We start from the raw sequence: 26,822 nt of genomic DNA, 5'->3' as shown, positions 1-26,822 counted from the left end.
CTGGATAAGAGCGTCTGCTAAATGACTTAAATGTAAAATGTAAATGTAATGAAATTAAATACATTTGCTAATATGGGTGATTGTTAATGGGACAATTGATGGCTTCAACAATCAAAATAGTAGTAGTTGAATTATCATTTTAAACTGGTGAACATTAATTTTACAAATGTATTGTTCTATTTATTGTTATCACATCAATTCAGGCAGCCTTCTCCAACCAATACTGATAATCTAAAGAGAGACATAAAACAACCTTTTAAAACAACAGCCAGATAGGTGGTATGTTTCTGGAAGTAGGCTCCACCTGTATAGGTGGGTGATAGGGTGGAAGGGAAATAGGGGGGAGGAGAAGCAGAGAATAACAGTGAGAAAAACTTGCACTACCGGTTTCCCTTGTGACCCTGATGAAGTAATGTTTTTTGTGTAACGTCTAACAATGAGTGTTTTAAAATGGATTTGCCTTTTTGATACTACCGGTATCCATGTCAGTCAACCAACCTGGACTTCAACTGCAACACTGACAGTAACACTGATTAAAGGTTGAGAGGTTATAACACTACTATAACCCTACTAGTGGTCAAATTAATATGTTGGTAAACGCTCATTGCTATTCGCGGTGAGTAAAGTAACGCTACCTATACTTTCAATGCATTTTTCTGCAAAAGGTGGGTAAACACTCGCTCAAAATAAAAATGGTGCGTAATTGCCGTTTGTGTGTTTACCCCCCAACACACCAGTGAATATAACACTGGATATTTTGCCATTATATTATTACAAACATGTCACTTATGATTTAATTTAAAAAAAAATCTAAATTACAGCTAGGCTAACCTTTGGGCTGTCGACAAACATTTGGACTCAAACTTTCATTGCTAAAACAATATGTTTTCATTATGCCTTTTCTGTGAATTATGAATGTGTTTTGTAACAGTACAGTAGGTGAAAATTATCTTATCTATGGGATAAGTTGGACTCTGAGGGTAGTAAATGGGAGAACTGGTAATGAAAATCAGACGTGAGTAGAGAGAGAAGGTTAACCTGAACAGACTACTCTCCGGGTTCATTAAAATACACTTTATAACTGGTGAAGTAAACACACACAGGTAAGATGAAAACCCCGTTCCAGTGCTGCTAATATCCCGCCCTGCTATGATGTGTGTCAGCACAATGACTAGTACCTGAGAGGGCCTAAAATCTGTTTTCTCCAGCAGGTGGTGTTTTTCCTTATTTAAAAAACAAGGAGTTTTTGTACGGAGGTCAATGAGAGTGTTGAATTTGGTCAACGAAAAATGGAATGGCCACTTATATCAGAGGCATGCCTGTTCACACGTGTATCTGCCCTTTCATTGGCTAGAATGGTCCCATCTGATCTTGCCTCCTCCCTCTCAGGGGGAGTGGGATATGCAACAAACTAATTGCCCATTTGTTCATGTGTGAAATAGGAAAAATGTAAGTACCCAACTAATTATTATTTAAGTGTCTGCTTCATGGAAAAATTCTTCACTGCTTTTTTAATGTGGCTCACTGTACATTTATAGTTAACTTCCCTTCAGCTACGATACAAATCGGACCAAAACACTGTCTTCTGGTGTCTACAATGAAATGTGTGGGAGTATGAAAGAGCCTTTAGAATATACAAGTCTCTAAGTTGGCTCCGGAAGCAAGTGGCTCATTGACAGCCACCCTATTACCAATTATGACAGGAAAGTACTGCTGGCAAGTCTAATAAATAATGTATGGAGCAGCATTACAGCATTATCTCATAACTTTCGACATCTTGCAACTGTAAGCAACTCTGGATAAAAGCATCTGCTAAATGACAAAAAGACAGCAGGGGTTCAAACTGTAGAACCCAGTTCCTACATTTGAATATAAAAATGCATTTTATCAAACACAACTATGCTACATTTTATCTCTGAGACCCTCAGGATGACAAATCAGAACAAGATTACTGAATGTAAGTAAATGATCTACAGTTGAAGTCGGAAGTTTACATACACTTAGGTTGGAGTAATTTAAACTTGTTTTTCAACCACTCCACAAATTCCTTGTTAACAAACTATAGTTTTGGCAAGTCGGTTAGGACATCTACTTTGTGCATGACAAGTCATTTTTCCAACAATTGTTAACAGACAGAATATTCATCTTATAATTCACTGTATCACAATTTCAGTGGGTCAGAAGTTTACATACACTAAGTTGACTGTGCCTTTAAACAGCTTGGAAAATTCCAGAAAATTATGTCATGGCTTTAGAAGCTTCTGATAGGCTAATTGACATATTTTGAGTCAATTGGAGGTGTACCTGTGGATGTATTTCAAGGCCTACCTTCAAACTCAGTGCCTCTTTGCTTGACATCATGGGAAAATCAGAAGAAATCAGCCAAGACCTCAGGAAAAAAAAATTGTAGACCTCCACAAGTCTGGTTCATCATTGGGAGCAATTTCCAAATGCCTGAAGGTACCATGTTCATCTGTACAAACAATAGTACGCAAGTATAAACACCATGGGACCACTAAGCTGTCATACCACTCAGGAAGGAGACGCATTCTGTCTCCGAGAGATGAACGTACTTTGGTGCGAAAAGTGCAAATCAGTCCCAGAACAACAACAAAGGACCTTGTGAAGATGCTGGAGGAAACAAGTACAAAAGTATCTATATATCTACAGTAAAGCGAGTCCAATATCGACATAACCTAAAAGGCCGCTCAGCGAGGAGGAAGCCACTGCTCCATAACCGCCATAAAAAAAAGCCAAACTACGGTTTGCAACTGCACATGGGGACAAAGATTGTCCTTTTTGAGAAATGTCCTCTGGTTTGATGAAAGAAAAATAGAACTGTTTGGCCATAATGATGATCGTTATGTTTGGAGGAAAAATGGGGAGGCTTGCAAGCCGAAGATCACCATCCCAACCGTGAAGCACGGGGATGGCAGCATCATGTTGTGGGGGGGCTTTGCTGCAGAAGGGACTGGTACACTTCACAAAATAGATGGCTTCATGATGCAGGAAAATTATGTGGATACATTGAAGCAACATCTCAAGACATCAGTCAGGAAGTTAAAGCTTTGTTGCAAATGGGTCTTCCAAATGGACAATAACCCCAAGCATACTTCCAAAGTTGTGGCAAAATGGCTTAAGGACAACAAAGTGCACAAGCAGAGCAACATAGGACAAGCAAGACATAGGATACAGACAGAGCAACATAACACAAAAAGCAACAAGACAAAATCCATAAAAGCAACAAAGTGTTTCCACACCTAACAAGCTACAGACAACAGACAACATGGAAAGCGGCAATAAACAGCTAGGGACCATGTTCACAAATCTGATTGACCTTTAGCCATGTCTTCATGCTTTTTGTGAAAGTGTGATAGGTGGTTCAGTTATGTGTGTCTGATGGCAGTGTATTCCAGACATGGGAAGCTCTCACAGAGAAAGCAGATTTACTAAAGGTGCTTTTCCTTAAGGGAACTATACAGTCACCTCTCATGGCAGACCTTGTGGATCTGCTGTCATGTGTTTGGGATTTCTGTTTTTAAAAAACTACTGAGTGGAGGGGGAGCCAGGCCATTTAGGATCTTGAATACAAGACATGCGTAGGTGTATTGCACAAGATTTTCCCAACTCAGGAGCTCATGCTTTCTGAGGATGTAACCGTGATGATGGCTACTGGGCTTCCTAATCAAGCACTTTGAGAGCCTGTTTGTAGAGAGACTGAATGGGATTTAATGTTGTACAGCAAGCTTGGGCCCAACTAGTCAAGCAGTATGTTAAGTGGGGGAGTATCATAGATTTGAAGTACAATTTTGCTACCTCTGTAGTCAAATAAAATCGGAAATGAGCTAGGTTGAATTTGGTTATTTGAATGACCTTTTTCACCTGCTTTTTAAAAGAGCGGTTGAAATCAAGTATGATGCCAAGGTACTTAAAATCAGATACAACCTGGAGCTTCTCCCCTGACACTTAGACATCTGACTCAGTAGCATCTGTTGCCCTCTTTGTGAAGAACATGCAGACAGTTTTTTTTCACATTGAAATGCAAACAAGAGTCACTGAGCCACTTTGTAGCCTGGACCATTATAGTAGTGAGTTCTTGTGCAGCTTGTTGTTTGCTCTTTGCATGCACATATATCACTGTATAATCGGCATACATTTCAACTTCAGACCCAGTACAAACAGAAGGCAGATCATTAATGTACAGGCTGAACAGGAGGGGCCCCAGTATTGACCCTTGGAGCACGCCCACATCATAGCTAAGAGTGGGCGACAGCTCATTACTCACTCTGACACACTGAGTTCTGCATTCAAGGTATGATTTCATCCATCTCATGCACATGGTGTGCATTTCCTTTAAGACTGAGGCTATTATGCTTGAAGTTACAGTTATAACAGTGTCCAAGTACTACTGTGGTTATTTGATCATAATGTAGGCCTATCAGAGTGGCTTACCATACAAAACAATGGAGAAAATGCATCCCATAACATTTTTAACATGGAAATAGCTGTTCTATCATTTAGCCTACAGTAGCTGCCAATGTGAGGTGTTCAATGTAGGCCTACAAACCATGAGATTTAAAAAAAAAAAACATGTACAGTAGGGATTGACATTCACCTGTAAACTTGTCCTTCAGACAAGGTGGTGACTGAAAATGTTGTTGTTTGATGCAAGAAACCACTTTACAAAATAAAATTCATTATTATTCCCATACCATTATTACAGAGAATCAGACAAATTATGCTACCCTTTGCATATTTATTGGCTACTTAGTTTATTCAAGCCCGTCTCCAAATACAACACTGTCCCTTTAAGAAATAAAAAAAGCTCTTTACCTGACTTGTTTTTCAAAGCTGGCTAGACGCACTGTCACGCCTTGGTCATTGTATTTTGTGTTTTCGTTATATATTTGGTCAGGCCAGGGTGTGACATGGGTTTATGTTATTGTATTTTCGTATTGGGGTTTGTAGTATTTGGGATCGCGGCTGATTAGGGGTGTTGTATAGGCTTGGCTGCCTGAGGCGGTTCTCAATCAGAGTCAGGTGATTCTCGTTGTCTCTGATTGGGAACCGTATTTAGGTAGCCTGGTTTCGCTTTGTATTTCGTGGGTGATTGTTCCTGTCTCTGTGTAGTTTCACCAGATAGGCTGTAATTAGGTTTCACGTTCCGTATGTTGTTTTTGTATTTATTACGTTATTTTCATGTATCGTCATTTCATTCATTAAAGAACATGAGTAACAACCACGCTGCATTTCGGTCCGACTCTCTTTTGACAAACGAAGAATGCCGTTACACGCACACATTTTGTGCTCTTGTAGGAAGCAACCACTCCCCCATTGCTAACTAGAAATTTGCTTTAACTCGGCTAATAACTCACTTAATAGCAAAGATTATGAACAAATGTGCACGTGGCTACATGCAGCTCTCACTCTCATCTCAAAACAAGCGCATCTACTCAAGACCACTCCTGCTGTAACACAGTCCAGTTCAAAGTGAATGGCGCAGATCCATATGGCAATGGTCTATTTACAGATAGGGACACAGCAGCTCTGACTGGTTATGGTGCACTGGTCTGTGTAGAGTATGGGCCTGAGTCGTGCCTGTCAATGCAATAGAATCTTTCTCCAATGCGCTCTGCCTATAAGAAAATATCTTGCATAGATCGTTTTGTTTTGGTATGTTGCATTGAAAGTGGCTAATATTGCATTGATTCGATCACAATTCCCACAGTAAAGGGAAACGTAGATAGTGTTAACTACTTCCAGTATCCCAGAGAGGGAATATTGGAAGTAACTACTACATAAGTAGAACAATATTGAGGAATAGGTGTAACCTGCATGTTTAGACAATAGACGTAACTGAAAAAGCCATTTCCTCAACAAGTAAAAAGTTTCTAAAGAGTTCTAAGAAAACAAAAGCTATTTTTGTAATTTCTGCAGTGGAATGTGGAACTGGATTTTGAGTCATGTAGACTAGAGGATTAGTGACAAATAATGTATGTAACCTGATTCTGTTCTTCTCAATCCAATAACTTCAAAGACATGTCTTTTTCAACAATTTAAATAGGTTTCTTCCTGAAACGAGTAATTCCGGTGATGCTGCACACAAATATCCTAGGTTAATCAATACATAGGCCTACACCACAAGGAATTATAATAACAATGGTAACCAAATACAATTTCTTTGCTTAGGCATAATATTCATAATACTTATTTTAAACACATCAATCAAAGTCAAATAGTATGCCGGTAGCATATCTATTGTCTGTACTGTAAACATCACAAATTCCACAAAGGGTATCAGCAGTTTTCCGTCAGCATTTGTCCTAAAGGCTCTATGCTTTTGAGTATATCAACAGGAGATGCTTAATTAAATCTCAATGAAAATCAAGGATAGCCAAAGATGTGTGAAATGGGTAGGTGCTAGGAGTGAAAAGTGGGAATCTGAAAGGACCACATTTGTGTATTGGTGTCAGCTCAAGTAATTGTTGCATGTTCATTCAACTGTGGGGGCCCCATGTTTGGATAACTAGTGTTGTCTAATGTGTTACTGCATACAGTATACTACCTCCAGAAATAGAATATCCACATAATTCATGATTACCACAATCCAATTTCTTCACAAAGCAACTTCAGCAAAAATTGCAATTATCCCAATGTTCAAAACTCACTGTTGCCTGAGAGATCAAATCACAGAATATGAATGGTTTAGCTTGCTCATTTTTCCTTTCATAAAATAATAAAACGTATTTATTCTAGCAAAAGACTTGTCAATATTGAAAAATATTTATTTTACTATTATGGACACAACTAGGTCATGCAGTAGTCCACAGGGCTAGAAGATAAGCAAGTACAACAGGGGCGTATTCATTACGCCAATTCTGTTGCTAAACGTTTCTTAAACGGGAGCATGCGGAACGAAACAGGGAGAGACCGATTTGCATTTGTCCAATAGAAACACTCGTTTTAGGTGTAAACCTGTTTGATTAATGACTACAGCCCGATACCAGAACGAAACTTGCTCGGACACCTGTCAATCAAGCTGCAATGACACATCCGAGGAAAGACTCACTGGGACTGCGCTCGAGGCTCGATTTCTTATTTAACACTTGTCATTTCATCTGCATTGAAATACAGGACATCGCAGCGGGGAATTCGCTACAATGGCGAATTCTACAATTCAAATCCTATTGTCAATATAGATATGATGGCCCAAAATGTTACAATTATGTATCAATGATGTAACAATAAATCAAACTGTAGCTATAGCAATAGGATAACAAATGTATAGAGAGCCAATGACTGTACAAATCACTCACCTTTGAATATAACTCGTTTACGGACATGGTCCAACAACAAGAGCACTCTCCAACAATATCACGAAACTACGGGAGCATGGAGAAGCACCGCACTATTTATAAACGATAATATCTCATCATTGTTGATCATCTCAAAGTTTTTTCATCTAATTAGAATTGTCATATTCCCGAATTCCAGAGTTGAGCTAAATGTGTTTGCCACTTCTGACCCCTTTCCTGGTGACGGCAGGTGTCTTCCCTTGGATGAGTTGTCGAACAACTCAGTTTTGCTTGATCACCCTCATATTCCTCAAAAATGAAAAAACACCAAAGATGTACGACTTGATATGGATATGCTACCCAGCCCAATGTAGGCTACAAGTGCAAATACATACACTATAAATAGTTTAATAATAGCTTGCCTTTAGTTAATCGCCGTTATACCCATGGACTCAGTCATGTTGACTGGCAATTTACAGAGCCGCATGCACGTTCAGAGTCCGCTCGCTCGAGACCCCATCTGGCTCATCAGCGCACTACAATGTATTCGACACTCTAAATTAGAAAGACCAGTGGGGGGATAACCAGGACACAATAAACATTTGGGAAGGGGGGGATTGTTCCTAATAATGAATCTTAATTAAATGTAACCTTTTTCCTCCACACAATCTTAATAAACATGATGTGCCTATAGTTAGTTAGTTGGCGAGGGGTAACTAATAATGAAACATCTTCATATAGCCTTAGTTCATGCCATAATTTTATCTAATTAGATATTTCCTGAACTCAGTGGACAGTAACTTAGTTCAAGGCTGGCATTGACAAGTCCTAAGTGTTATCTAATTGATTGTAGTACAATATGTGACTTGAACTAGGCTGATTCCTGAAGCCTATGAAAATGTAATGCTTGAACTTTGATATTAGTGACAGTTGAAAGATTACACACATTTGGGGACATTAGACTTTATAAAACACAGCATAATTAATACCTCCTCTCCCACATTTAGTCCCACTATGATCAACAACATCACAAATTACAACATGTAACGTAGGTCTAAAGTCGTATGTTACCTGGCAATAAACTTCATAGTCAATCTTCTCCTCTTGTTTTTTCACTATGGTGTTAGGTTCTTTCTGTTGCCTTTTCATGATGGTGTTATATTCCTTAGATATGTACTAGAAGATTCTGCTACTCTATTCAGAGTTAGCTGTGATTATTCCATGTTCCAGGTCATACTGTTCTCAATACATTCTTGCCAGTAGGCTATCTGGGAGTTGAAGCTTTGCTTGAGCAATATTTCAAGCCTGCCTGAGCAGAAGACAGAACAAAACACTTTGTTCCAATAGCAGGCCATGACTCCTCCACTCCCAAACCACTCCTTCTGCAGGTATGGGGTGTTGACTGGCTTCACCTGGAATTAGACAAAAGACATTCCACCCATCAAAATCATTAAAGAGAACAGATAAGATCACAGATGGTCAAAAGGAAAACGTGTTATTTGTCAATGTGGTTTCCAAAAATTCAATCCAGGTCTTGTATCGTAATACATATATATATTTTTAACGTTCTACAATTTGTATGCATTCTACTGAAGTTCATAATGAACTGGTATACATAACTCGTACTTATAAGGACAAGGGTTTGTGTTATTATGAAAAAGGCCTAAAACAGTTAGTTACCAAGATGGATAGATATTCCTCAGTCAGTAGTTGTGAAATGTTTTCCACATCAGTCCATTTGGAGAGGTGTGTATACAAAACTCGTTCCACAGCAACAGCAGGTGATCCTAATGTTGGGGCTAACACCATGGGTTGCTTTGGGAAACGTCACTGATAATTAGTATGACTCAATGCTTTGAAAGGGTGTTTCCTGATCATGCCACTAATAGCATGTTCTGATAGGTCAGACTGACCGCTGAAGTCCTATCATCTGCTTACTGGTATTTCATAAAAGGTATGTGTCATGTGATGAGTCTAAGCATAACAATAGCCTCAATGGCAGTATGGCACTAAAATTCAGTCAGTCTAGTTGGGTGATACAATAAGCTTTTAGTCCAATTCTTATTTCTGGCACCACTGTTTCACACCTTAATTAACATGCTAAGTACTGGCACATCAGACCCCTTGACTTTTTCCACATTTTGTTACGTTACAGCCTTATTCTACAATTGATTAAATAAAATCAATAAACACACAATACCTCATAAGACATTTTTGAAAATGTATTTAAAAAACGGAAATACTTTATTTACATAAGTATTCAGACCCTTTGCTATGAGACTTGAACTTGAGCTCAGGTTCAGCCTGGCCAAACTGGGGAGAAGGGCATTGGTCAGGGAGGTGACCAAGAACCAGATGGTCACTCTGACCTTTATGGTAGAGTGGCCAGACAGACGTCACTCCTCAGTGAAAGACACATGACAGCCTGCTTGGAGTTTGCCAAAAGGCACCTAAAGGACTCAGACCATGAGGAACAAGATTCTATGGTCTGATGAAACTAAGATTGAACTGTTTGGCCTGAATGGCAAGCGTCACATCTGGAGGAATCCTGGCACCATCCCTACAGTGAAGCATGGTGGTGGCACCATCATGCAGTAGGGTTGTTTTTCAGCTGCATAGACTGGGAGACTAGTCAGGATTGAGGGAAAGATGAATGGAGCAAAGTACAGAGAGATCCTTGATGAAAACCGGGGCGAAGGTTACAATTCCAACAGGACAACGACCCTAAGCACACAGTCAAGACAACACAGGAATGGCTTCTGGACAAGTCCCTCAATGTCCTTGAGTGGCTCAGCCAGAGCCCGGACTTGAACCTGATTGAACATATCTGGATAGACTTGAAAATAACTGTGCAGCAACGCTCCCCATCCAACTTGACAGAGCTTAAGAGGATCTGCAGAGAATAATGGGAGAAACTCCCCAAATACAGGTGTGCCAAGCTTGTAGCGTCATACCCAAGAAGACTTGAGGCTATAATCGCTGCCAAAGGTGTTTCAACAAAGTACTGAGTGAAGGGTCTGAATTCTTATGTAAATGTGATATTTCCGTTTTTTTTTTTTAAATAAATTTGCATTATGGGGTATTGTGTGTAGATTGATGAGGGGGGGGAGGGGACTGTTGAATCCATTTTAGAATAAGGCTGTAACGTAACAAATTGTGGGAAAGGGAAGGGGTCTGAATACTTTCTGAATGCACTGGATTAGCACATGATGCATTACCTTAAATATCTCACACACTCTACAAGATTGTCTTTCTTTCTCTGCTTTCACTCGATGTTGCTATATCCAGAGAATGCAACTTAATTAAACACAAGAGCACTTAAGCTCATGACACAATGTATTTCACACACTTTATCCCTGTATTACCCAACAATGTTTTTCTTGCCATCATCAAGTGAGATTACATTACAGTACAATGACATCCAGACAGACACTCCTTTAGTCATGTACATGCAGGCAGGCCTCCAACTCCACAGTAATATAACGCTGCACACCAACTCGGTGCCGGTACCCCCTGTATATAGCCTCTTCACTGTTATTTTATTGTGTTACTTTTCTTTACTTTAGTTTATTTAGTAAATATAACTGCATTGTTGGTTAAGGGCTTGTAAGTAAGCGTTTCACGGTAAGGTCTACCTGTTGTATTCGGCGCATGTGACAAATCTAATTTGTATGATTATGCAATTGCAAATTGATTTATCCTTAAATAGGTCAATTTAATATTCCAACAATGCGCTCAAATAGGAGTTTTTAAAATTGAACATTGACATTTTTTATTTACAGCTCTATTTCCTGGACAAAATATAAACAGCTTAATTCCTGGACAAAATATAAACAGCTTAATTCCTGGGCAAAATATAAACAGCTTAATTCCTGGACAAAATATAAACAGCTTAATTCCTGGGCAAAATATAAACAGCTTAATTCCTGGACAAAATATAAACAGCTTAATTCCTGGGCAAAATATAAACAGCTTAATTCCTGGGCAAATCCTCCATCAATGAATGCAATAGCACTCTGCCAACGAGCAAAATAGAACATTTATTTCCTGAACTCATGAGTAAGCATCATGAGCAACTTTGTTTTATTTGCATTTTATATCACTATACCATTTTCAGAGAAACATGGACAGCTAATTTGTCTTAAGAGGATTACAGCGTAACGCGTTTGCCAGAGATGTGTTTTTATGAGGTTAGACATCGTTAAACAGGGTTAGGTGTGTGTGCATGTGGGTGTGTGATAGTTAGAAATAAGTGTTTGTGTACTTTAGCTGAGTTACGAATGGTGTGTGTGCATGTAATGTGTATCTGAGTATGTGTTCGCTGCCGAGCCAGGCCTTAAATGCATTTTGGGGCGGCATGGTAGCCTAGTGGTTAGAGCGTTGGACTAGTAACCGGAAGGTTGCAAGTTGAAATCCCTGAGCGGACAAGGTACGAATCTGTCGTTCTGCCCCTGAACAGGCAGTTAACCCACTGTTCCTAGGCCATCATTGAAAATAAGAATTTGTTCTTAACTGACTTGCCTAGTTAAATAAAGGTAAAATAAATCAAATACATTTGCTTTACTTCACAGGTTGTTCCAAGTAAGCATGGGGAAGATCTCCTGCATCTTCCTGTTGTACTGCTCCTGGTAGACCAGGCCCTGCTGGTGCTCCTGGTAGACCAGGCCCTGCTGGTGCTCCTGGTAGACCAGGCCCTGCTGGTGCTCCTGGTAGACCAGGCCCTGCTGGTGCTCCTGGTAGACCAGGCCCTGCTGGTGCTCCTGGTAGACCAGGCCCTGCTGGTGCTCCTGGTAGACCAGGCCCTGCCAGTGCTCCTGGTAGACCAGGCCCTGCTGGTGCTCCTGGTAGACCAGGCCCTGCTGGTGCTCCTGGTAGACCAGGCCCTGCTGGTGCTCCTGGTAGACCAGGCCCTGCCGGTGCTCCTGGTAGACCAGGCCCTGCTGGTGCTCCTGATAGACAAGGCCCTACTGGTGCTCCTGGTAGACCAGGCCCTGCCGGTGCTCCTGGTAGACCAGGCCCTGCTGGTGCTCCTGGTAGACCAGGCCCTGCTGGTGCTCCTGGTAGACCAGGCCCTGCTGGTGCTCCTGGTAGACCAGGCCCTGCTGGTGCTCCTGGTAGACCAGGCCCTGCTGGTGCTCCTGGTAGACCAGGCCCTGCCAGTGCTCCTGGTAGACCAGGCCCTGCTGGTGCTCCTGGTAGACCAGGCCCTGCTGGTGCTCCTGGTAGACCAGGCCCTGCTGGTGCTCCTGGTAGACCAGGCCCTGCCGGTGCTCCTGGTAGACCAGGCCCTGCTGGTGCTCCTGATAGACAAGGCCCTACTGGTGCTCCTGGTAGACCAGGCCCTGCCGGTGCTCCTGGTAGACCAGGCCCTGCCGGTGCTCCTGGTAGACCAGGCCATGCTGGCGCTCCTGCTCTGTCTGAACCCTTCCCTCATCACTCAACTGCTGCTGGGCCAGCAGGTCTGCTTGGAACCCCTGACAGCCCTGTCTCAGACCGGGAAAGGAAAGCAGAGATATGTATTGATTGGGAAGACTTTTGCTGTGTATAAAAGAGGGTTGGATATATAGAGGGAATAAAATGTATGTGTATTGCTGTGAGAGGACAACTGTCAGAATATTTTTCTCTTCCTCATCTAGCAGTTTGTTCAGCTCTACTCTCTCCCTGGCCAGCTGGGCTTGTATCTGCATGTTCAGATCCACTAAGGTAAAAGCACAAACACACAAGCACACACACCATGATACCACATTCCAGGGCACATTCTCAGAGCATGCGTAGAACAGCTGGCAGGCATATTCACGATAATTTTCAACCTCCCCTTGTCCCAGTCTGTAATCCCCACGTTTTAAGATGACCACAACCTTCCCTGTCCCCAAGAACTAAGGCTTCATACCACAATGACTACCGCCCTGTAGAGCTTACTTCTATAATCATGAAGTGCTTTGAGAGGCTGGTTATGGCACACATTAACTCCACCATCCCAGACATCCTAGACCCACTCCAATTTGCATACCGCTCCAACAGATCCATAGATGACACAATCTCAATTTCTCTCCACACTGACCTCACCCACCTAGATAAGAGGAATATCTATGTGAGAATGTTGTTGATTGACTACAGCTCAGCGTTCAACACCATTGCCCCCTCTAAGCTCGCCATCAAGCTTAGGACCCTGGGACTGAACCCCTCCCTCTGCAACTGGATCCTGGATTTCCTGATAGGCTGACCCAGGTGGTGAGGGTAGGCAACAACACCTCCACCATCGTATTCTTAACACAGGGGCCCCGCAAGGGTGTGTGCTTAGTGCCGTCCTGTACTCCCTGTTCACCCATGACTGTGTGACCACACACGATTCCAACACCATTATGAAGTTTGCTGACAACACAACGGGGGTAGGCCTGAATACCGGTGACGATCAGTCAGCCTACAGGGAGGAGGTCAGTGACCTGGCAGTGTGGTGCCAGAGCAACAACTGCTCCCTCAATGTCAGCAAGACCGTGGACTACAGAAAACAAGGGGGTGAGTACGCCCCCATCCACATCGACGGGGCGACAGTGGACCAGATAGACAGCTTCAAGTTTCTCGGTGTCCAAATCACTAAAGACTTAAAATGGTCCAAACACACGCAGTCGTGAAGAAGGCACAACAGTGCTTCTTCCTCCTCAGGAGGTTAGAAAAGTTAGGCATGGGCCCTCAAATCCTGGAAAGGTTCTACAGCTGTACCATTGACAGCATATTGACTGGTTGCATCACTGCTTGGTATGGCAATAGCACCGCACTTGATCGCATGGCGCTACAGAGGGTTTTGCCGACAGCCCCAGTACATTACTGGGGCCAAGCTCCCTGCCATCCAGGACCTCTATATCAGGCGGTGTGAAAATAAGTCCCGGAAAATCATCAAAGACCCCAACCACCCAAGCTATAGACTATTTTCTCTGCTGCCGCACGGCAAGAGGTGCCAGTGCATCAAGTCTGACACCAACAGGCTCTTGAACAGCTTCTATTCTCAAGCAATACGACCATTAAATACAATGCATTCTGAAAGTATTCAGAACCATTCCCTTTTTCTGCATTTTGTTACATTACAACCTAATTCTAAAATGGATTAAATAAATGTTTTTCCTCATAAATCTACACGCCATACCCCATAATGACAAAGTGAAAACAGGTTTTTATACACTTTAGCAAATGTATAAGAAATTAAAAACAGAAATACCTGATTTACATAAGTATTCAGACCCTTTGCTATGACAATTGAAATTGAACTCTATTCTATTGATCATCCTTGAGATGTTTCTACATCTTGATTGGAGTCCAACTGTGGTAATTTCAATTGATTGGACATGATTTGGAAAGGCACACACCTGTCTATATAAGGTCCCACAGTTGACAGTGCATGTCAGAGCAAAATCCAAGCCATGAGGTCAAAGGAAATGTCCGTAGAGCTCAGTGACAGGATTGTGCCGAGGCATAGATCTGGGGAAGGGTACCAAAACATTTCTGCAGCATTGAAGGTCCCCAAGAACACAGTGGCCTCCATCAATCTTAAATGGAAGAAGTTTGGAACCACCAAGACTCTTCCTAGAGCTGGCCGCCTGACCAAACAGAGCAATCTGGGGAGAAGGGTCTTGGTGGTTCCAAGACTATTGCATTGTTGGGTTTTGAGTTTGCAAGAAAGGCATTTCATTAAAAGTTGAACGTTGAACTTGAAAGGGACAGATCTACAGACAGCTCTCCTTTCGTCCCTTTCCTTACATTTCTCCTGGATCTGCAGGTGACCTGTCCATCACGTCCTTCATCAGCCTATCCCTGGCCTACGGACCGAGGTCTTCTTCAGCTCTATCAGCTGCTCTGTCTACACCTCCTGTCTCTTCTGCTCCTCAAGCTGATTGGCCAGGTACAGCTGGTACCTACTCTGCTCCACTCGCAGATCAAGCTGTAAAAACACACACTCAGTCAGTGGTCCTCTGCCTCTTTTAGTTAAATAAGATTTACTTTTGCGTGCCAAACAGACTGACAATGTGGTAATTTAACATGATAATACCACTTGACGTTGCCACCTTCCTCGTGACCTCACCCTGTTTCTCATACCTGTCCTCCGTCAGCAGCTGCTCCAGGATGCTCATGTCAGGGCCAGCTCGTCCTGCTACTCTCTGGCCAGGAGCTTCATCTCCAGCTTCAGAAAGTGGTTCAGCAGCCTGCGCCGGTTCTCCTGACCCTGGAGCTTCTGGTGGTATTCTCTTTGTTCCTCCAAACGCAGCATATCTCTCTGCTCCCCCTGGCACACACAAAGAGCAAGATCCAGAGGGCCCAATCGGTGATCACAGAGCAAAATACAGAGTGCCCAATTAGTGATCACAGAGCAAAATACAGATGGCCCAATTAGTGATCACAGAGCAAGATACAGTGGGCCCAATTAGTGTGATCACAGAGCAATATACTGAGGGCCCAAATAGTGATCACAGAGCAAGATACAGAGGTCCCAATTAATGATCACAGAGCAAGATACAGAATGCCCAATTGGGGATCACAGAGCAAGATACAGAGGGCCCAATTAGTGATCACAGTGCAAGATACTATTAGTGATCACAGAGCAAGATACAGAGGGCCCAATTAGGGATCACAGAGCAAGATACAGAGGGCCCAATTAGGGATCACAGAGCAAGATACAGAGGGCCCAATTAGTGATCACAGAGCAGAAATACACAGATTTAGAGAGAAACATCTCAGCTACCGGCTGAATTAGCCTACGAGTAGCTGGGCCTCCTCCTCTTTGAGCTGCTTGGCTTGTTCTCTCCGCTGCTCGGAGGTCTCCATCTGAACACGCAGGTTGGCCAGCTGCTGCAGGTTACTCTTCCACCTCCTCTTTCTGCTGCTGCGCCTCCTGTCGTAGCTGCACAGTCCACTCTCTACCAACCTTGTCCTGTCTGCGTCGAGTCTGTTCAGTCAGCAGCTCCTCACTCTGCTCTCTGAACATTTTCCATTTAAAATTAGAACCTATCGGTATGGAGGTATTTACACGGATTTAAAAAACTGCAAGATTGGAAACTAGAAACACCCTTAAGGTGTTCCCTCTACCCAAATAGCTGTTCTAGCTTGTTTTCCACCACTCTCTACCTTTTACTCTGCCTTCTCTCTTGCAGTAATTTGGCTCTCTCACGCATCTTGGCTTGTCTCTCCAGCACTCTCAGGAGCTCCTTCTCCTCTGCCTCCAACATACACTATATATACAAAAGTATGTGATCACCCCTTCAAATGAGTGGATTTGGCTATTTGCTGACAGGTGTATAAAATCGAGCACACAGCCATACAATCTCCATAGACAAACATTGACATCGCCCTCTGGAACATGTAGTGAGGTTTAGTAATCATGGTTGTGGGCCAGCTGTTTCTCCTGAACAAGTGACCTGGCCAAGGAATCCTCCAAGCCCTAGTTATTTGCTTTAACTAAAACATCTGGGCTCTCAAGTGGTGCAGCAGCCTAAGGCACTGCATCTCAGTGCAAGAGAGGTCACTGCAGTCCCTGGTTTGAATCCAGGCTGCATCACATCCGGCCGTGATTGGAAGACCCATAGGGCGGCGCATGATTGGTCCAGCGTCGTCCGGGTTTGACGACGCTGGTAAGGCGTCATTGTAAATAAGAATTTGTTCTGAGCTGACTTGCCTAGTTAAATACATTTTTAATAAAATAAAAACGTTTTGGAACTGTTTCATATGGACCTTGACGAGAAGTCTTGTCGGGTTTGTTGATGGAACTAGTAAAATGTTACCATGACAACTACTGCAGGAGTGGATAGGAGTAGATTCTTTGATCTCGAGAGACCTCTACTGGAGGTTTAGTGCTTAGGCATTTGCTCATGCTGTACATTGCCTATCAAAACATTTTCTCTGTCATCTAAATATTTCACATAATGGCAACATATCAAGTAAGCAGAGAGAAGTGCATTTAAATAAATTAAAGTAATAATAATAAATAATAATAATAATTATTATTATTTAAATTAAAGTACAGTTGTTTATTCTTTTGGTTTAATAAGCCCATTTTCTTTCAGGGAGCAGTGCTATCATGGCCCAATCAAATTCATGATGTCCTCTTAGGTGTTAGTGCTCGTTGGAACAAAAATGTGAATTGACTGTATGTACTAAGTTCATGAATCTGATAGCAAGAAGTGAGTGGAGCTGATGGAAAACTGGAGAACTGGTTTCTATGTAACACTGAAACCCCTGAAGTATATCTCACAGGGCACATAAGATGTGGCATTGTGTGGTACAGGGCTTGGACAGGAGGGACAGTTAATATAAGCTCATCATATATCACAGGCTGTCCCATATCTAAAACAGTCTGTACTGCTAGGTTGTATGAGGGGTTCTGGATTGCTGTGCCAGAGCTTGGAGAGGATGGAGACCCCGTTGTGTGAGGAGAGAATGTGGTGGTTTTTGCTCGATTGCTGGTTGTAGTATACACAAGGAGCTGGGACATATTTTATTTTACCTTTATTTAACTAGGCAAGTCAGTTAAGAACAACTTCTTCTTTTCAATGACGACCTAGGAAGGGGCAGAACAACAGACAACCTTGTCAGCTCGGGGGTTTGAACTTGCAACCTTCCGGTTACTAGTCCAACACTCTAACCAATAGCCTACCCTGCCACTAGGCTACCCTGAGTATATGCTGGATATGGCACCCTCCTCCATCTAGTTTCCAGCATCATTCTCTGGTGCAGCTTCACCAGATTGCCCTGGGTCATGCACTATATCAATCTCACTGTGATGACAATGATCCACATAGAGAATTTGGTGGCCATGGTCCACCTGGAAAACAGGGAAAGAAAGACAGCGGAGCAAAATTCCGGTAACTTTCCCAAAATTCCCTGGTTTTCCAGGAAATCCTGGTTGGAAGATGACTGGAATTAAGAGGAAATAAGGAAAAAAATCCAAGAATCCTTCAACCAGGATTTTTGGAAAACCAGGGAGGAAAGTTACTGGAATTTTACAACCCTAATCAGGATATAACTGCAGCAAGAACTGCTTTCTTGTGCAGGGTTCTATACTGAACAAAAATGTAAATGCAACAGGCAACAATTTTTATTTATTTTTATTTTTTTATTTCACCTTTATTTAACCAGTTACGCCAGTTGAGAACAAGTTCTCATTTACAACTGCGACCTGGCCAAGATAAAGCAAAACAGTGCGACAAAAACAACAACACAGAGTTACATATAAACAAACGTACAGTCAATAACACAATAGAAAAGAAAAACAGAAAAATCTATGTACAGTGTGTGCAAATGTAGAGGAGTACGGAGGCAGACAATAAATAGGCTATAGAGGTGAAATAATTGCAATTTAGCATTAATACTGGAGTGATAGATGTGCAGATGATGATGTGCAAGTAGAGATACTGGGGTGCAAAAGAGCAAGAGGGTAAGTAATAAAATGGGGATGAGGTAGTTGGGTGTGCTATTTACAGATTGGCTGTGTACAGGTACAGTGCTCTGACAGCTGATACTAAAGTTAGAGAGGGAGATATAAGACAGTGATCTTTTCAATTTGTTCCAGTCATTGGCAGCAGAGAACTGGAAGGAAAGGCGGCCAAAGGAAGTGTTGGCTTTGGGGATGACCAGTGCAATATACCTGCTGGAGCGTGTGCTACGGGTGGGTGTTGCTATGGTGACCAGTGTGCTGAGATAAGACGGGGCTTTACCTAGCAAAGACTTATAGATGACCTGGAGCCAGTGGGTTTGGCGAAGGATATGTAGTGAGGGACAGCCAACGAGAGCATACAGGTTGCAGTGGTGGGTAGTATATGGGGCTTTGGTGACAAAAAGGATGGTACTGTGATAGACTACATCCAGTTTGCTGAGTAGAGTGTTGGGGGCTATTTTGTAAATGACATCGCCAAAGTCAAGGATCGGTCGGTCAGTTTTACGAGGCTATGTTTGGCAGCATGAGCGAAGGAGGCTTTGTTGCGATAGGAAGACGATTCTAGATTTAAATTTGGATTGGAGAAGCTTAATGTGAGTCTGCAAGGAGAGTTTACAGTCTAACCAGACACCTAGGTATTTGTAGTTGTCCATATATTCTAGGTCAGATCCGTCCAGAGTAGTGATATTAGTCGGGCGGGAGGGTGCGGGCAGCAATCAGTTGAAGAGCATGCACTTTTAAAAGCAGTTGGAGGCAACAGGAGGAGTGTTGTATGGCATTGAAGCTCGTTTCGAGGTTTGTTAGCACAGTGTCCAAAAAAGGGCCAGATGTATACAGAATGGTGTCATCTGCGTAGAGGTGGATCAGAGAATCACCAGCAGCAAGAGCGACATCATTGATATATACAGAGAAAAGAGTTGGCCCGAGAATTGAACAGAGTGACACCCCCATGGAGACTGCCAGAGGTCCGGACAACAGGCCCTCCGATTCGAAACACTGAACTCGATCTGAGAAGTAGAATGTGAACCAGGTGAGACAGTCATTTGAGAAGCCAAGGTTATTGAGTCTGCCGATAAGAATGTGGTGATTGACAGAGTCAAAAGTCTTGGCCAGGTCGATGAAGACGGCTGCACAGTACTGTCATTTATCGATGGCGGTTATGATATCGTTTAGGACCTTGAGCGTGGCTGAGATGCACCCATGACCAGCTCGGAAACCAGATTGCATAGTGGAGAAGGTACGGTGGGATTCGAAAAGGTCAGTGATCTGTTTGTTCACTTGGCTTTCGAAGATTTTAGAAGGGCAGGGCAGGATGGATATAGGTCTATAACAGTTTGGGTCTAGAGTGTCTCCCCCTTTGAAGAGGGGGATGACCGCGGCAGCTTTCCAATCTTTGGGGATCTCAGACGATACGAAAGAGAGGTTGAACAGGCTAGCAATGAGGGTTTCGGCTGATAATTTTAGAAAGAGAGGGTCCAGATTGTCTAGCCCAGCTGATTTGTAGGGATCCAGATTTTGCATCTCTTTCAGTACATCAGCTGTCTGGATTTGGGTGATGGAGAAGCGGAGGGAGGGGGGCTTGGGAAAGTTGCTGCAGGGGATGCTGAGATGTTGGCCGGGGTAGGGGTAGCCAGGTGGAAAACATGGCCAGCCGTAAACAAAATGCTTATTGAAATGATCGATTATCGTGGATTTATCATTCTCTACTGGGTGAAGAGCAACCAGGCATCCTCTACTGATGGGAGGAGGTCAATATCCTTCCGGGATACTCGGGCCAGGTCGATTAGAAAGGCCTGCTCGCTGAAGTGGGAGCGTTTGACAGTGATGAGGGTTGGTCGTTTGACCGCGGACCCATTACGCATGCAGGCAATGAGGCAGTGATCGCTGAGATTCTGGTTGAAGACAGCAGAGGTGTATTTAGAGGGCAAGTTGGTCAGGATGATATCCAAGAGGGTGCCCATGGTTACAGATTTAGCGTTGTACTTGGTAAATTCCTTGATAATTTGTGTGAGATTGAGGGCATCTAGGTTAGATTGTAAAATGGCCGGGGTGTTAAACATGTCCCAGTTTCAGTCACCTAACAGTATGAACGCCGAAGATAGATGGGGGGAGTATTTTACTAAATTACAGTTCATATCAGGGAATCAGTCAATTGAAATAAATTCATGAGGCCCCAATCTATGAATTGTACATGACAGGGAATACAGATATGCATCTGTTGGTCACAGATACCTTTTAAAAAAGGTAGGGGTGTGGATCAGAAAACCAGTAAGTATCTAGTGTGACTACCATTTTCCTCAGGCAGTGTGACACATCTCCTTCACATAGAGTTGACCAGGCTGTTGATTGTGACCTGTGGAATGTTGTTGGCTCTGCAAAGTTGCTGGATATTGGCGAGAACTGGAACACACTGTTGATCCAGAGCATCTCAAACATGCTTAATGGGTGACATGTCTGGTGAGTATGTGGGGGGCAGGTAGCCTAGTGGTTAGAGCGTTGGGCCAGTAACCGAAAGATTGCTGGATCGAATCCCAGAGCTGACAAGGTAAAAATCTGTTGTTCTGCCCCTGAACAAGTCAGTTAACCCACTGTTCCCCGGTAGGCAGTCATTGTAAATAACAATTTGTTCTTAACTGACTTAAATAAAGGTTATATATATTTTTATATATATGCAGGCAATAGAAGAACTGGGACGTTTTCAGAATTGTCTACAGATCCTTCAGCATTATCATGCTGAAACATGAGTTGATGGCGGCGGATGAATGGCACAACAATGGGCCTCAGGATCTCACCACGGTATCGCTGTGCATTCAGATTGCCAACAATAAAATGCTATTGTGTTTTTTGTCTGTAGCTTATGCCTGCCATAATCCCACCTCCATCACGGGGCAACGTTGATATTATCAAACTGCTCTCCCACACAACTCTCTAAAACGAGATTGGTCATGGTAGAGAAATGAACATTTAATTATTTGGCAACAACTCTGGTGGACATTCCTGCAGTGAGCATGTCAATTGCATGCTCCCTCAAAACTTGAGACATCTGTGGCATTGTGTTGTGTGACATAACTGCACATTTTAGAATGACCTTTTATTGTCCACAGTACAAGGTGCACCTGTGTAATAATGATCATGCTGTTTAATCAGCTTCTTGATACACACACTGACACATTGAACACATACACACACTGACACATTGAAAACAGGTTTTTGACATTTTTGCTAATGTATTAAAAGACCTGCTCCAGAATGCTCAGGACCTCAGACTGGAGCGAAGGTTCACCTTCCAACAGGACCACCACCCTAAGCACACAGCCAAGAAAGTGCAGGAGTGGCTTCGGGACAAATCTCTGAATGTCCTTGAGTGACCCAGCCAGAGCCTGATCGAACATCTCTAGAGAGACCTGAAAATAACTGTGCAGTAACACTCACCATCCCCAAAAAAACACACAATGACATAAAAATGGTGAACTGTATGTATTCAAATACAATGCACACTGAAATCTTTGTGTGTGTAATCTGTCTTCCTTTTTACTCTTATTTGAAAAGGTGTGTGTATGTAGTTGCATAGGGATTTGATACTCACTGTCCTCCATGGTTTGGAAGGTACTCTCTCTACTCCAGTCGCCTCATTTCCAGAGGTTCTGTTTTAATCCACAAAGCACCTGCACTTTATGTCTGGGCAGGTGATAGGTCACGTAAAACTACTGACGTAACCCCTATGCCAGAATATCTCCTCTGTGAATAGAGTGTAAATGGGTGTGGCATTCCAGACTCACATCAAACATCTCCAATCAAAAATCAAATCCAGAGTCGGCTTTCTATTCCGCAACAAAGCCTCCTTCACTCACGCTGCCAAGCTTACCCTAGTAAAACTGACTATCCTACCGATCCTCGACTTCGGCGATGTCATCTACAAAATGGCTTCCAACACTCTACTCAGCAAACTGGATGCAGTCTACCACAGTGCCATCCGTTTTGTCACTAAAGCACCTTATACCACCCACCACTGCGACTTGTATGCTCTAGTCGGCTGGCCCTCACTACATATTCGTCGCCAGACCCACTGGCTCCAGGTCATCTACAAGTCCATGCTAGGTAAAGCTCCGCCTTATCTCAGTTCACTGGTCACGATGGCAACACCCATCCGTAGCACGCGCTCCAGCAGGTGTATCTCACTGATCATCCCTAAAGCCAACACCTCATTTGGCCGCCTTTCGTTCCAGTACTCTGCTGCCTGTGACTGGAACGAATTGCAAAATCGCTGAAGTTGGAGACTTTATCTCCCTCTCCAACTTCAAACATCAGCTATCCGAGCAGCTAACCGATCGCTGCAGCTGTACATAGTCTATAGGTAAATAGCTCACCCTTTTTCACCTACCTCATTCCCATACTGTTTTTATACTGTTTTTATTTATTTACTTTTCTGCTCTTTTGCACACCAATATCTCTACCTGTACATGCCCATCTGATCATTTATCACTCCAGTGTTAATCTGCAAAATTGTATTATTCGCCTACCTCCTCATGCCTTTTGCACACATTGTATATAGACTGCCCATTTTTTCTACTGTGTTATTGACTTGCTAATTGTTTACTCCATGTGTAACTCTGTGTTGTCTGTTCACACTGCTATGCTTTATCTTGGCCAGGTCGCAGTTGCAAATGAGAACTTGTTCTCAACTAGCCTACCTGGTTAAATAAAGGTGAAATAAAAAATAAAATAAAAATTAGTAATGCCTAGTTAATAACTCTATTGTTCAGACTTTGTGAATGGGTGAACCATTCTACTGTAGGTGTCCTACTGTAACTCACCATGCGTATGTGTCCACTGTGGTTCAGCTGTACTTTACAAACCATTAACAGCATATTGTACTGCTGCCTATCCCAGCTCCACTGAACACGGGCATTTCTGGCATTCGTATCTGAAGCTACCAATTCCATGGGAGCCAGTAAACTCACTTGAATGTAGAACCACACAACATTGTAAATAAATAGACAGAGTAAAGAACAGATTTGTATGCGGTGTGAGGAGTAGCTGTCACACTACTCTACCTCTCTTCTTCAGGTCAGCTGTGTCTCTGAGCGGGTTTCTGGCAGTCAATGTCCAATTCCTCTCCCCCTGATCCACGCGTACTGTTTGGTAGCAGTTTGAGACTGTATCGTGTGGACAAGTTTTGAAAAGTACATGGACTGAAAATGTCACCTCAAGTGATTACTATACAATGATAGCATGGTAGTGCTTTACCCTTTCATTTGATCTTTATTTAAGTCAGTTAAGAACAAATTCTTATTTTCAATGATGACCTAGGAACAGTGGGTTAACTGCCTTGTTCAGGGGCAGAACGACAGATTTTTACATTGTCAGCTCGGGGATTCGAGCTTGCAACCTTTGTCACAAGTCCAACGCTCTAACCACAAGGCTACCTGCCGCCCCACCCTAACGAAGACAGCTTGCTGTCGAAATGTCGGTGAAGAAATGATTGTATCTGTAATAGTATTGTACCTTTGATGTAGGTGATAAAAAGTCTTCCTCTGTTTAGTCAGACTGGTGTCCCCCCTGTGTCCCAGTGACACTCCACTGACTCCAGGTCCCGGGTCTCACACACAAGATTCCTGTCTGCAGGGGGGCCTTCAGAGAGGATGAGGTTTGAACACATAGACTTCGTTTACACAGGCAGCCCAATTCAGATATTTTTTTCACTCATAGGTCTTTGGACTCTAAAAAGAAATATATAATAATATCATTAATTGGGCAAAAGGTCAGAATTGGGCTGCCTGTGTAAATGCAGCCATTTAGATCCTACAATTGTGAAGTGAATTACAGATACTTTTAAACATGTGCACACTTTTAAACACTGCACAGTAATGCAAGGGACTAGAGTTGTTTACCTGTTAGATGAGCTTTGATTGGTAAGAGGGAGGCTTACAAGCAGTTTATACTTACGTCCCACGTAAACACAGATGCCATACAGAAATGAATTACAGTAGACATTGATGCAACTGGATGGAGAGGGAGACTTCATGTGCACAACCATGGAATAACTCTGGTCACTGACGTGAGTGGTGTTCATTGCAATGTTGTATTTCATACATTCAAGTCTCTGTCCCGGCCCAAGAATACAGCAGAAGGTGAAGTTGCTATCGACTTTAACCACTCTGTTCTTTGGGTAAACCTGTGGGTGTGATGACGAGGCTATCCCTGTAGAAAATAATGTTACTGATGTGAATGACCAACATCGTGTGTGTGCTTGTGTGTGTCTGTGACGTGAAATACAAACACTAACCAGTGATGTTCTGTAGGGGGCTCCATTGACTGGTATAGCTCTGGTATCAGGAGCAGAGCCTGACTGAGTGGGAGGTGAACTCTAGGGGTAAAGCAGAGGTCCAATTCCAGTGATGTTTACTGCCAACCTGGTCTGGTATGACATCCACAGCTTCCCGAGGGCACCCACACCCAGTCACTGGTACTATACTTGCTACTATATAATAACCTTGAAATTGCAACCAGTTGTAGTAAGAAGGTCCATTGTTGTAATGTGCATATTATTCCTTGATTTAACAAACAACTCACATTGTATACTTCTTTCATATTGTGTGTTAATTAAGAGAACCGCCACATCATAAATCTGTTTGTCCGGTACTCTGTAGGTAGAAGGGTCATCTTCCCATGTTACAGATATCCTCTGGTGTTGTAGGTTGTAATCCACCCTCACATTCAGAGGTCTAGACAGCAGGACCCCTGGAGCTACATAGTTGTTGCATTGTATTTTGAGACTACATGACATACAGTACTGTATCAGTCAAAAGTATTGTAACGATAAAGTTTTGGACTTACCAGCCTGACAGTTCTGTTCTTGGATGCTTGAGAGGAACAGTGAAGCCCATAGCAGGAAATCCAACATGTTAATCGCATAAGAAATATTTTGGTGAGGTGTTGGTTTATAGAGAACCTCAGTAGTCTCTGGTCATTGTAATTGTTTGATTTGCCTATACTATGAGTTTTGTTTCAGAATTCAAATCTAAATTAAAGCGTGGTTCATTTAGGCTGACCAAGACAGGCAGTATGTCACGGTCGTAATAAGGACGGGACCAAGGCGCAGCGTGTGTAGAGTTCCACATCTTTATTACAGTGAAACAAAAAAACAATAACGAAATGTGAAAGTAGTGGTGCACATGCAAACACAAAACAATATCCCACAAACACAGGTGGGAAAAATGGCTCCCTAAATATGATCCCCAATTATAGGCAACAATTACCAGATGCCTCTAATTGGGAACCATACAAAAGACCAACATATAAATATTGAGCTAGAACACCCCCTAGTTACACCCTGACCTACTACACCATAGAGAACCAAGGGCTCTCTATGGTCGAACCGGATCCGACCATGGCACCGGGCTGAAAGCCGTGCCTGGACTGGGCACCGACGCAGAGGAAGGCTCCGGTCTAGGAGCTAGGTTGGACGCGGTGCCCGGACTGGGCCCCTCCGGCCATGGCGCCGGGCTGAACGCCGTGCCTGGACATCGGCACAGAGGAAGGCCCCGGCCTTGGAGTGGTGAGACGCACTGGAGGCCTGGTGCATGGAGCTGGCACAGGTGGCACCGGACTGGTGACACGCACTTCAGGGCGAGTGCGGGGAGCTGGCACAAGACGTACCGGACTGGGGAGGCGCACGGGAGGCCTGTTGCGTGGAGCCGGCACAGGTGGCACTGGACTGGTGACACGCACTTCAGGAAGTGTGCGGAGAGCTGGCACAGGAGTCACCAGACTGCTGACAGGCTCTTCAGGTCGGATGCCGTGCAGAACACCTACATAACATTTCTCTCATCTCTCTCTCCCAACTTCTCCATCGCCTCCCTGACGGTATCTGGCTCTTCAGGGTGAGTACGGAGAGCTGGCACAGATGGCACCGGACTGATGACGACCTCTTCCACTCTCCGCTGCTCCGCCAACCTCCCTCATGCCCCCCCCAAAAATAATCTTGGGGCTTCTGTGGCCGCGGTCCCCGGCGGCGTTGCTATCCTTCCACCTTCCTTGGTGTCTCCTTCCAAGGAAGGGTCTCACAACCTCCCATAATTTCTTCCCAGGTCCAAACTCCTTTACCT

The 26,822-nt window shown here is 43.3% G+C and overlaps 2 protein-coding genes across 4 annotated transcripts in view; one reads left to right on the top strand and one right to left on the bottom strand.

The window, feature by feature from the left end:
• LOC118391600 (unconventional myosin-Vb-like) overlaps positions 1-8,684 on the bottom strand; it is a 94,246-nt gene extending 85,562 nt beyond the window's left edge. The window contains exon 1 of one of the 3 annotated variants that reach the window (XM_052458154.1): positions 8,367-8,684. In XM_052458154.1, the coding sequence (XP_052314114.1) occupies positions 8,367-8,444 (78 nt within the window). In that variant the 5' untranslated portion in view covers positions 8,445-8,684. Of the gene's footprint in view, positions 1-7,316; positions 7,733-8,366 lie in introns of those variants that run through there. The other 2 variants (XM_052458151.1, XM_052458152.1) reach the window with 2 other exon arrangements.
• A 2,666-nt stretch (positions 8,685-11,350) lies between these two features.
• On the top strand, positions 11,351-12,952 carry LOC127906508 (collagen alpha-1(I) chain-like). Its single transcript, XM_052458726.1, has 2 exons — positions 11,351-11,354; positions 11,882-12,952. Exons 1-2 carry the CDS (start codon positions 11,351-11,353, stop codon positions 12,841-12,843), a joined length of 966 nt encoding a protein of 321 aa, XP_052314686.1. The 3' UTR covers positions 12,844-12,952.
• Positions 12,953-26,822: the final 13,870 nt, after the last annotated feature.

This window comes from Oncorhynchus keta, chromosome 12 (assembly GCF_023373465.1).
Source record: "Oncorhynchus keta strain PuntledgeMale-10-30-2019 chromosome 12, Oket_V2, whole genome shotgun sequence".
Classification (NCBI taxonomy): domain Eukaryota; kingdom Metazoa; phylum Chordata; class Actinopteri; order Salmoniformes; family Salmonidae; genus Oncorhynchus; species Oncorhynchus keta.
Note: the sequence above shows the minus strand (reverse complement) of the source record. Positions and strands in the feature narration are given on the sequence as shown.